We start from the raw sequence: 12739 nt of genomic DNA on the forward strand, positions 1-12739 counted from the left end.
TATTAGGTTTCAACATAACAAGTTTAATATAAACATTGGTTCCAAATATGCATGGTTTTTAAGTCATTTATTGTGTGCTTATTGCTCTTTGTATTTGCATTATAATTTTTCTGTGTGATATGAAGTGTGGAGTGTGTTTTCTTAAATCTAACTTCTTCTGGAAAGGTAATTCGTTCCTTTTTCAGATATAGCTCTTTAGATTTTGGACTAAGACATTAACCTGCTTAGTAAAAGTCTTTTCTCCTGAACCATTAACTATAGTGTTAGACATTATCTGTACACTTCTCATTTTCAGCTTATGAACTGGTCAGTCTTGATAATTCTTTTTTCTTTTCCTTAAAAAATAAAACAAAAAGTTTCCAACCTCGGCTACAAAAGTTTCTCCTAAAGAGGAAGAGAGAAAAGACGAGTCACCTGCATCATGGAGGTTAGGGCTTAGAAAAACTGGCAGCTATGGTGCACTGGCAGAAATCACAGCATCTAAAGAGGCCCAGAAAGAAAAAGACACAGCAGGTGTTATGCGTTCAGCTTCAAGCCCCAGACTTTCCTCTTCTTTGGATAATAAAGAAAAGGTAATCTATTTCACAGTCTGGTTTCTAAAAAACTAATAATTTGTTTTCCAGCAACACCAAACCTGGTACATTTTCTACTCTTGTCATTAAATCTGGTGCATTTTCTACTCATCATTAAATCTGTGTGTCAACCTAATTCTCCTGATACAGTGAATCACCTCGTAAAATGCAAATATAACCACATTAAACTAATGTAGTTCTTGAATTATAAGTATTGGAGAGATCAGATATATTCACCCAAAAAATAAATTGAGACAATCTTCAAAGAAATCCTTAATTTTATGTGAAAATTTGTAATAAAATGTATTGATATTAAGACAAAAAACTTATTGAAAGAATTTCAAAGCTTGGGAACACATTCTAGACTGTGATTATACTCACAGTTTGCATTTATCTAACATATGCAATTTCTTTATTTTGTTTAAATGTGTTGCCAAAAAAATAAATGTATTGCCTTTTTTCCCCAAATGTTTTCTGTCAGTGTAGTGGGAATGAATCGGATGTCATGGTCATTACACTCTGAATTAAATTTAGATATAAAAATATAATTTAAATAATTTTTGTTTTCATATTATAATCATATCTTAAAGCATAAAATATCAAGGTTATAAGTAGCTTGTATGACATAAATGATTGCAGCTTATTAATGAACCATATTAAGACCTTTTTTCTCAGGGTAAGTATATTTTAACTTATGATACTACGTAAGTTAGTTTGTTATAGAAGTTGTAGAAAAATTAAGATGTGGAGCAATTTTTCCTCTTTTTTTAAGTTAAAATATTGCTTATTTCTAGACTGAAGGAAAAGAGGAAAATTTGAACAGGCTTCATTTTAGTGCTTGTATTACTTGATTGATAGACATCAATTTTAGAGTTTAACTGGGAATTATAGAAATATTATAAACTGTAATGACTGTTTCAATTATATGTTGTTGAGTGCTCTTTCCTTAATATTTTTAGCAGTGCTTATAATGGTTGCACAGATTCATTAACTTGTTTTCCACTCTGTTATATAGGAGAAAGATAGTAAAGGAACTCGGCTTGCATATGTTGCGCCCACAATACCAAGACGACTAGCTAGTACATCTGACATTGAAGAGAAAGAAAACAGGTGGATTCATTTTTATTTGCTTTATGTTTTTAAATATCTTTATTATTTAGTGTGATTTATTACATGAGCATTGTTGCAATTATGTGGGATATGAAATGCAGGAAGAGATGGAGGACATTCCTGACAACTCCAAGTACATAGACCTGAGGAAGTGTAGTCTCTGTTGATTGAGTAGCATTGTTTTTCATCAGTACACAATATTCCACAGAGTAGAATTGCGGAGGTTAAAATAACCATTTCTTTTCCCTATGCTTTGAACTTTTAAGTTGTCCAATATTTTGTGATTATAGATAAAATTTACATAAATATTTAATTTTTCCCATATAATTAAAATTACACCTTAGGGATAGAATCTTAGAACTGGAATTTCACTTCTTAATGAATAGTTCAGAGTGTTTCTCAAGTGATGTTGCTACTTTCTACTTTCACTGCTGTTTATTAATGTACAGCTTTCTTTTTTATTGAAGTACCATTGGTTTACATCCTTGTTAGTATTTTGAAAGTATATTGGATTGCTCCTTTCAGGAGTGTACACCCACAACCAAAGCACCCATATTTCTCCACTGTAGTCCATTGTGCTCTCTCCCTACCTAGTTCTTACTCTTTCCTCTTTCCCGCCTTACCCTGGATACCTCAGTTTTATGTTGGTTTTAAAATTTGTTTTTATTTAACACACTGTTTGTTTTCTCTGTATTTCACATATAAATCACGCCATCCCATATTTATCTGTTTTTGATCACTGAGTACTATTCCAGTGTGTATGTGTGTGTATATAGATATTACTATAGATATATGTATATACACACACACATATACTGCATCATCTTGATCCACTCATTTTTTGGAGGGGATACTTAGGTTGTTGCTATGGTTTGGTTGTTGGAAATAGTGCTATAGTAAACATGGGAGTCAGGTTTCCTTTTGATTATTGTTTTTCTATTCTTCAGAAAGATACCTGGAAGTAGAATTGCTGGTTCATATGGCAGGTTTATTTTTAATCTTTTGAGAAATATATAGCTTTTTCAATCCTATTTAAAATTACCTACCAGAATCTGAAGGGTATTCTTTTCACAGAGACTCTTCAAGCTTGCGAACAAGTAGTTCTTATACAAGAAGAAAATGGGAAGATGATCTCAAAAAGAATAGCTCAATTAATGAAGGCTCAACTTATCATAGAAGGTAATATTATAATTCTTAAGTAACTTTTGTATATACCTTTGTAAATATATGAGGAGTTGTTTGGAGCCCTCAATTTGATGTCATGAAAGAAAGTATGTGCTTTCATTAAATATTATATATTTTGTTCTTCAAGTAAAAAATCATTTTAAAGGCATGATATGTATTTGAAAGGTAAAATTTTGCTCCTATTTATGCCTTCCTAGTAAATATTTTTATTTTATCTTTTAGACTTTAGCATGTTAAGTGCAACTTCCTATATAATTGACTAGAGCAATTGAAATAGATCATTTTCTTAATTGATATGGTCATTATTTGGTGACCTGGAAAGTTTCTAGTTGTCTACAATTCAGAATTATGGAAATGACTTGAATTAGAATGTTGGTAATATCATATTGGCAGCAGAGATGGGGGAACTTACATTTTTCTGTTAAAGGAATCCAAAAGGAAAAATAAACTTAAAAACAAGTATAATGTAGACATAGATCACTTCTCATTGCTAAAACAGGTTTCTTCAGAAATGTCAAGATCTTATTTTCACTGAGAAAAAAAAAACCTAAGTGTTTTTCTCAGGTCTGGTCTGACATAACTGTATGGTCTGGAACACTTACAGATATGTTAAATATCAAATCAGGTCATCTTTGAGTGTTGTTCAGGAAGCAGGAAGGGGGGTGGGTGGGGACGAGGAACAGTTAAATGATACACTACCAAATTAGTGAAATCTCTAAACTCTAGCAAGTTGTAGGTGCAACTCTTGGTGCTGGAGCTGGTGGTGTATTTAGGAACACAGATTTTTAGATTTATTCCTAGTCTTGTGAATCTGTATAATGTATAGACTTTAACTATAGAGTACACATACAAACACATCCTATATAGATGACTCTTTCCTTTAGTTACTCCTTTGGTAGAAGACAAGATGATTTGATTAGTTCTAGTGTTCCAAGCACCACATCAACACCAACAGTTACTTCTGCAGCTGGGCTTCAGAAAAGCCTGCTTTCCAGCACAAGCACTACTACAAAGATTACAACGGGTTCTTCCTCAGCAGGCACACAAAGCAGGTGAGTCACAGATACATTTTGTGTTCAGGTCTACTGTGTGCTTATGTATGTGCATGCATTTTTGTTTAGAAGATCATGGGGCTCTGGATTTTTTCATTTACCTTGTTAAAATTATTTACAAACAAAATTTGATTCCAAAAGTGGCAACTATGCATGTCTGGGGAAAAAAAATTAAGTTTCTGATTTATTAGGCTGCTTAAAATATAAATTTCTCTCTTTAACAGCTCTGGGTGAGCTTTTTGATTCATGTTCAAAGATGTCTTGCCATGTGTTTTAAAAAAATCCATCCCTATAGTTACATGTTTTCAGCTGCTAGAAAGTGCTTTCATTGTTTAGCTGTTTTCCTTTTCTCTTTTTGTGTTGCTGCTTATGATGCTATAGTACCTCAAATCGTTTGTGGGCTGAGGATAGTACTGAAAAAGAAAAGGACAGTGTTCCTACGGCAGTGACCATTCCTGTTGCTCCAACTGTTGTAAATGCTGCAGCTTCTACCACAACCCTGACTACAACTACTGCTGGCACTGTCTCCTCCACATCAGAGGTCAGGGAGAGACGCAGGTGTGTAAAGGTCCTGTTAAGAACTGCTCATATTATCTCTCCAGTGATGAAGTTATTTGCTCTGTTTTGTTTTTTTATCTTGTGAAGTTGGTGACCTCTCCAGTAGGTTAAGAAATGAAATAATCTGTATCAGCTCAGAACTATGTTAATTGATACAATTAGTAATATCTAGTATTTAGGCTTAGTGACCTCTCTCTGACAGAACTGATGTGTTTGTTTAAAGGCAATGAGCCAGGCAGTTGTGTTCTTACCTAGCCATCTTAATTTTATAAATGGTTTTTAACTCAGAACATTTTTGTGATGAAAACCTAAATACACAGTCATTGAAAGTTAGATGTCACAAGACAAAAGTGTTTTTTTAATATTGTTATTTTTTATCCCATTACGAAGATAATTGAAGTTAGACTTTTGTTGTTACTTTTGAGAATTTCATTTTAAGATTTTCTTGGTTAACCAAGCCTTCTTGTGCTGACATGTAAGCCAAATAATAATACATTCACTTAATTTTTTTAGTTCTGATGTGTAGCAGGGACTCATTAAATTTTTCAAAGGGCCTATGAATTTATTGTGTGTATTAAATGTATTTGCGAGGATTGCTTACTTCTTTCTCCTGTACTGTTAATTGGTATGGGATCATAGATGTGGAAAGGAACCTGTATATGATATTTTGTGATGTGCTTGTTCTACAGAAGGAAACTGAGACTCTGCGATACTAAGTGACTTTTCTATTTTATTTATATAGATAGTGTGAGAAATGAGCCTTGATCCAAGATTGCAGAAAAATCAGCACAGTGTTCTTTCAGCTTTATTATGATATAGTCCCTAACTTTTAGTTTTGTTTTTCTTCTTGAGAAAGAAGGAAATGTTAGGAAACTGAATATATCCTTGTTTATGTTTTTTGAAACATTAAAGAAGCTACATGGACTGATATTTTCCTTATTTAAAATACCCAACCACATTAACTTTGGGGTGCTTATATCCCATCTTATTCATCCTTTGTTTCATCCTTTGTTTCTAGTGCCTAGCAAAGTATTTGACTTGGCGTACATAGTAGCAGTTTTACAGTACTATTTGTGAATATTATAAAAAGCAAATTATGAAATTTTTTAATTTTAAACATTTTCTTCCCTGTCATTGCATTTTTTTAGTTTCTCTAAATATATATATATTTCATTTCTATTTTTTTATGGAGATATTAGTGATAATTCTGTGACACCACAAAAAATGGTTAGCATTTTGCAATTTGATACCAATATAGGTCATATCATATTTTAATTACTCTTTATTCTACAAATTTAAGTCAGTTTTAGGTTTTTGTGGTTTTTTTCAGTAAGACCATATAGCCAACAGAAATTAGATTATAGACCCCTGTCACTTTTATAATGAAAATAAAATTGAAAGCTTTGCTTTAGGGAAGGACAGTTAGAAGGAAAAGGGTCTAGTATTTTTTTTATTCCTTGTTCTGCCTTGATCCTAAGTTAAAGTTGTCTCTGGGTCAGAAGTACTTCTTATATAATATAAGGAATTAGATATATGTGATTTTTAACACTAGAAAGGATCCTTTCTGTCTCTAGCATGCCATGACAAAGCCTAATGAAAGTCTCCCCAGAATTACTAGTTGTGTTAGAGCAAGTTTGGCACTTAACCTTAGATTTATTTTTTATGTTGCTGGAGAGTTGAGCAACTTCTTAGAATTATTTCTAGAAGACATGAAAGATTGGGATTAAATATTTAAAAATGTTTTTAGGACAAGCTGATTCTAAATAGTATAAGAAAGAAAGTGTCCACTGACAGTTTTCCTGGTCTGTATTATGGAAATTTTGTTTGTCTTACCTTGTTTCAATGATGTTTGCAGTAATAATGTTTGTGTTTTGTTTCATGTCAAATAATTGTTTGCAGTTTTGAATACATTGTTGGCCTTATCTGTTTGTCTCCTAATTAAATTTCATTAATGGCTTTGAAATGTATATGGTTGAACATTTACCCCAAAAAGATTTACATGATGATTTAAGAATATATTATGGTTGAAAAAAGATAAGTAAATATACTTATACCATTTTAGGTACCCTTGCATATGTACTTTTCAGTATTATGTAGTTACAATGCACATTATTAAATTTCACAGTATTCTTGAGTTTTCCTGTCTTTATCAATGAACATAAGATGAGGATTTCTTGGTTTGGTTAGATTTCCAGTGGGTTAATTTTAGGAGAGGTATAAGAAGAGAAGCTAGCTTTACATATGGGGAACATATTTCTACTATGGAGAAATACAAATACTTAATAAAAGAATTGTTAATTGCAAAATAATTATGTAACTAAAACTTCTTATTTGTAGCATGAATTTGCATGGAATTATTGTTTACTGTAACTACTATCTTCCCCCATTTTTCCTTAGTTCAGCCGACTCCCCTTTGCACGTTTATATTCCCTCTAGAATGAAAGACGAGCAACAACTGGATTGGTTTTTTTTTTTTAAGATGTAATTTGGTTAACTAACCAAAATATAAATATTATAGATAAACAAACATTTTAGCCAACAAATGTCAGTGAAATAAAGGATAACTACATTTATTTGGGTAAAAAAAAATCCTTAATATAAAAATGACAACCTTTGGGCGCGCCAAATAAGATAGTAAGCAATCTAAAATTAAGAAGAATCAAAATTATATACCCTATGTAATTATAAGAAATGGAACCAGTATAGCAGAATGATATAGTAATGACTAAGGCAACCTTAGAGTTTGAGTGATGTCTTTTTGATGATCAGCTCTTTGGAATTAAAAACATAATATATATGGATTTTTTTTTTCTTCTTTACATTCCATTCTTAGAGGCTTACTCTATACAGGTACACCGAGAAAGGAATTGTATATTGATAGGAACTCGGAAATATATTATGTATTATCAGTTGATAGCCTGCATTTTTATGCTAATTTGAAGCGTATGTTATATGGAAAATTAAAATAAACAGATTTTATAAGACTTCCAACTAGTAATTGTTATCTCCCTAACCTGCATATGAGAAATGGATTTATTAATTTTCACGGTAACTTGAAACTGTTGAAAAAGATTCTAGACTTTTTGGGAAGAGTTTCATGTTTTGAGGGGGCGGTGTTGGGGGGAGGGAATGGCAAAAGAGCAAAGTAGCAAACCAAATTTCCCTGTCCTAAACTAAATAAGAAAATTTTGTCCATATATAGTAGGAGTCAGAATTCTGTTGTCCAGGATCATATTTACTTTCAGTACAGCTCATGAAAAGCTGAAGTGATGATACATGCTGCCATTTGGGCTGCTATAAACTTTTCTGTACAACCAGATTTTCTATCACATTTAGGTTTTAACTTTTCTTTTTCCTTTTTGCCTCATGAAAGTCAAATAGGCAATAAATTGCATTGAACCCATAGATTCATAAATAATTGTTAAATGAATGAATTAAAAATAGCCTTTGGTTTATATATTCCAAGCTGATTTTTCACCACTTTTCCACATTTAATAGATGTGCCTCAAAAGAAAAACAAGTATCCATTCAAGTATACTTAAATAATACCGGATGATGCTGAATTAAAAAAAAATGTTAAATAGGTTTTTTTCCCCTCAGTACTTCTCACACCCTTTAATATGTTGTGATTTTCTTGGATAAAGGTAGAATGTAGAGCACTTTACAAATGTACTTAACCAGCTTCTTTTACAAATAAATAAGCACTGTAGTACATTTCAGAATTGATGTCTCTTAAACTTTAATAACAAGTTTGTTACTCTCTTTCTCATTTTAAATTACTTGTCCCAGAAAAATCTCTAGTTAATATGAAAGTAAGGAAATATCTGTTGTATCTAAATAAAACCTTAAAACTTGAGATTTTATTCAGAATGCAAGTCATAAAACAATGGCAAAAGAGAAGTGTGATGCTTAGTGTGACTTGAACATTATGGAAGGAAGTGAGGACAGGTTTCCCACTGATTATATTAATCCTCTTTGAGTATTTCCATTAGTACAAATGAAGTTGCCTGTAGAGAATTTCAGCTAAAAAAAAGGTCAAGCAAAGAAAATGCTGATAACCAGAATGTTTTATTTAGTGAATTTTTCCCTTGCACTTCCACTATTAGGAGGGAAAAGTAAGTAACAGAAAACAAGTAATTAGAAATTTAATTTAAAAAATAAAAATTTTAAGTTATCAACTTAAACCAGTACCAATATTTTAGTGGAATCCAAATTTGTGAGAGCTCTTCAGTGAAATGCTACAATCCAGTAAGTTGTTCCTTACTGATGAGATAAATGTACATAGATAAAGAGGAAAAAAGAAATTATATCATGATGATACAATCTCATAAGTTAGTCAACTGAATAGAAAAAACAAGTGATATTTTCTTAAACCACACAATAAAAGCAAAATAGTCAAAATACAGTGGCAGTGGGATTTTCATCTCTAAATTTGCTGAATATCTCATTCCAGTAAAAGCACTGTCTTGGGAATTCCTTGACTGGGCTTGCTTACAGTTTATCTGTAAATAGAATACAAGCAATAAGGAGTAACAGTAGTCTAGAACTAACTTCAACCAATAAGTAAGAGTTAAGTGATGAAATTGAGGCAACTAGGATCTTGGATGAGGAATGACCTATCTTAATTATCTATAAAGAGGTAAATCTTAGGAGTAATGGATCATATGCTGTAGTTTTAGGGAGATAGCTTTATTTTAATGCAAGAGGGAGGGAAAGACTAATTTTTATGTATATGAAAGAAAATGAGGAGCTCTCAGAAGAATTCTGAAGAAACTTAGTAAGTCTAAGGAATTTGAATGTGTTTTGCGCTCTGAATTTAGAGCTTTAAAGGACACATTGAAAAAAAAATAGGGTACATAAAACCAAGAATAAATTCTGGTTAGTCACCAGTATATAAATTGTTTCAAGTAGGTTAAATGAGAATGAATTATGATTTGAGAAGAATACTAAAACTAACCAAAAAAAACTTTTAAAAAAAGTAACATTTAAAGAGATAGCAGGTGGTATAAACTTGTTAAACTTAACATGCAGCATAGAAAATAAAGATGCTTCAAAGTGATCTCTAAGAAATGTGAGCTACATAATTTAACTAGATAAGTGTTAACCATTGAACTTTCCAAGTAATATTGATTATTGTGGGCAAGTGTTCCTGTTATGTTGCATCTTCCTTATTAAGGGATCATCAAGTAATGATCCCTTAATTATTTAAGCTGGACATATTTTATATGCTTGTGAAGTTCTTTCTGCCTGTCCTCTAACAGGATAGAACATAGAATTATTTGTAAGATGAAATTTAGTTAAAGTAAATGACAAGCCCTCTTCTTAATACCAGAATATCAATTATCCAAGTATAAAATGCTGATTTTTAAAATCAGTTCAGGTATAAAAATACTTGAGTTTTCAGAGAACTTAAAATTTAGCCAAGACCATCTTAATAAATGCACAATGACAAGAATGCAGGGAGAACTGCTAACTCACTCATCAGCCCATAGCATGAATGGTGCATGCAGTCCTAACCACTGATCCCTAAAAGGACATTGACAGTCTAGAGTTTAGCCAGATGACTTCACATGTTATATAGGATGGTGTTGTAAGGAATCAAAAAGCATCTAAGAGGAATGAGATTATGTGGCTTTAAAAAAAAATGCAGTTAGGAAGAACTAGAAAAAAAAAAGTGATGTTGATGTGAGTAGTTCCAGTATAAAAATAAATTATCAAGTTGCATTGTTGAAATTCAGATTGAGTGTGACCATGTTCTAAAGACTCATATTTCTTAAAATCCATTAAAAGACTAAAGTTGTATGTTTCATTCACACACATTTGTATGTTATTACATTGACAGGTATTGTGTCTCAAATTAATACTTTTTATTTATTGCTATAGATCATACCTCACACCTGTTAGAGATGAAGAATCAGAATCCCAAAGAAAAGCAAGATCGAGACAAGCAAGACAGTCTAGAAGATCAACACAGGTATATGTAATATACATAATATGTAATACTTCAAATTATTGATGACAGTATATGTAAATCTTAAAAGGTAAAGATTACTTTAGTAATCCCCCCATGTCCTTTTGTATATTGTTAAACTGTTAGTATTATATTTCATCTAATTTATTTTTTTACTCCTAATATGGTGTTGGACACATATTATTTGATAAGTGTTAGACTAAATTATCATATATAATGCCTAATAATTATTAAAGAATCCTGTGAATTTGGGAAGGGAAGGGGTGCTGGGGTTGTCTGTTATATGAGGTGTGTCATACAGCTAATGTACAGGTATGAGGAAAATGTCATTCAGGTAGTTATCTCCTTGCTATTCTAATGTGACCTCATATTGGCCTTTGTTCCTTACCATTTTGAGGAGTTCCAAAGTCCAGATTCAGCTGTTTGATTTTATCATTAGTCACATTTCAAATTGAACTATTATTGGGATATTAACATATTTTTTCCATCTTTGTACCTTTACTTCTTGAAATTCAACCTGTTCTTCAAAATTATTTCTTTACTGAAATCTCTGTGTGCATATATATGTACAAAAACACAAGTACATTTTAACTTTACATATAAACAATGTACATACTGGCTTTTCTCTCTACTTTTGGGGAACATTGCTATTCATATGGCATTTCTGTCATTTCCCATGCTATTTTGTTAATTGCTTGAACATAGGGATAATTTCTTAGACATTTTTTATATTTTTCATGACACTTATTATTATGTTTATTCATGTTTCTTCATAGTATGAATGTGGACTTGCTAACTAGAAATTTTGTTTCAATTTGCAAACCAATTCCAAACATGTGTTTTTGATTTTTAGTACATTTGTATTTAATTTATCTACTTATGTAATATTCCTTTGATGTGAACTTTAATGCGCCTCATAATTAAATTCATCTTTTTGTGTGTGCAGGGGGTGACATTGACTGATCTTCAGGAAGCTGAAAAAACAATCGGAAGAAGTCGTTCTATCCGAACTAGGGAACAAGAAAATGAAGAAAAAGAAAAAGAAGAAAAAGAAAAACAGGATAAAGAGAAACAAGAGGAAAAGAAGGAATCAGAAACATCTAGAGATGATGACTATAAACAGAAGTACTCCAGAACATATGATGAGGTAATAGTATGTCAATGACACGGTTAGGTTAAACGATATGAATAAATTTTGCATTCTCAAACAAGAAGAAATTTATATATAACAAACCATATACAAATACTTGAAAGGACTTTAACTTGAAATGTGAATTATTTTAACATGGTTAGAATATTTTCCTATGAAATGAATTTAATTACTCTACATGGATTTTTCTGTTTCATAATTCAAATGAGTTTTAACTTTAATTTTTCACAGACTTACCAGCGTTACAGACCAGTATCAACTTCAAGTTCAACCACTCCGTCCTCTTCACTTTCTACTATGAGCAGTTCACTCTATGCTTCAAGTCAAATAAACAGGCCAAATAGCCTTGTAGGTATAACTTCTGCTTACTCCAGAGGATTAACAAAAGAAAATGAAAGAGGTAAGAAGACCAAAGTTTGAAAACAGTTTCCTTCAAATAATCCTTTGAATTGGTTTTTCCAAATACTTCAACAGAAAAGAAGCAATAATGTAAACTGAAACTCATTGTACCTACAAGACAAAGAATATGATAGTTGAAAATGAAAAAAAAATAGATAACTATATGACAAATTGATATATATCATTATAATGTAAGATTTCACAAAAATATGCCTACAAAGACAGAAAAGTCAGTATAGAAGAACTGGTGGATCACTAGTTCTAGAAGTAGTTTATCAGTGCTTTTAAGTCTTTTCTTGTTGATTTTGTAGATCATGTCTTCTATTAAATTTTTTTGTGAAATCATTGTAAACTAAAATCACTTAACACATGTAATGCCCTTGCTGAAATGAAATAGTTTAATCTTTGTTCTTGAGAAATAGATTTTTTTATCAGATAAATGTTGGCATATTGATGCTCACTATTGACATTTCCTATTATTTCATTTAAGCTCATTTAAATTCTGATTCTTATCATATATCAGATATATGTATTAAGTAAGATTATTTTTCAGATTATAGATATTTTATGTATTAAAAGCAAAATCTCAATGTTAGTCATGATAGCACCAGTTACATAGAATAAACATCAGAATACCACTTTCCAACTTCTTGCAAGTTTGTATTTCGTTGGTCATTGAGATATTCCAGTTTTTTAAAACATTGATTTAAATAATTATGTTTGCAGAATGTTAAACCAGTAT

At 31.3% G+C, this 12739-nt stretch overlaps 1 protein-coding gene across 4 annotated transcripts in view; it reads left to right on the forward strand.

Annotated features, from left to right (window-relative positions):
* The window catches only part of PPP1R12A (protein phosphatase 1 regulatory subunit 12A), a 122202-nt gene that overhangs the window by 85272 nt on the left and 24191 nt on the right, over positions 1–12739 (forward strand). For 2 of the 4 annotated variants that reach the window (XM_037513934.2, XM_054696189.1), the window contains 8 exons: positions 357–572; positions 1588–1682; positions 2757–2861; positions 3752–3919; positions 4301–4477; positions 10361–10451; positions 11395–11595; positions 11830–11998. In XM_037513934.2, coding sequence (XP_037369831.1) covers positions 357–572; positions 1588–1682; positions 2757–2861; positions 3752–3919; positions 4301–4477; positions 10361–10451; positions 11395–11595; positions 11830–11998 — 1222 coding nt within the window. The remainder of the gene's footprint in view (positions 1–356; positions 573–1587; positions 1683–2756; positions 2862–3751; positions 3920–4300; positions 4478–10360; positions 10452–11394; positions 11596–11829; positions 11999–12739) is intronic. The other 2 variants (XM_054696188.1, XM_037513935.2) reach the window with 2 other exon arrangements.

Source organism: Talpa occidentalis, unplaced genomic scaffold (genome assembly GCF_014898055.3).
Source record: "Talpa occidentalis isolate TD23 unplaced genomic scaffold, MPIMG_talOcc4v2.1 talOcc4.16, whole genome shotgun sequence".
Classification (NCBI taxonomy): domain Eukaryota; kingdom Metazoa; phylum Chordata; class Mammalia; order Eulipotyphla; family Talpidae; genus Talpa; species Talpa occidentalis.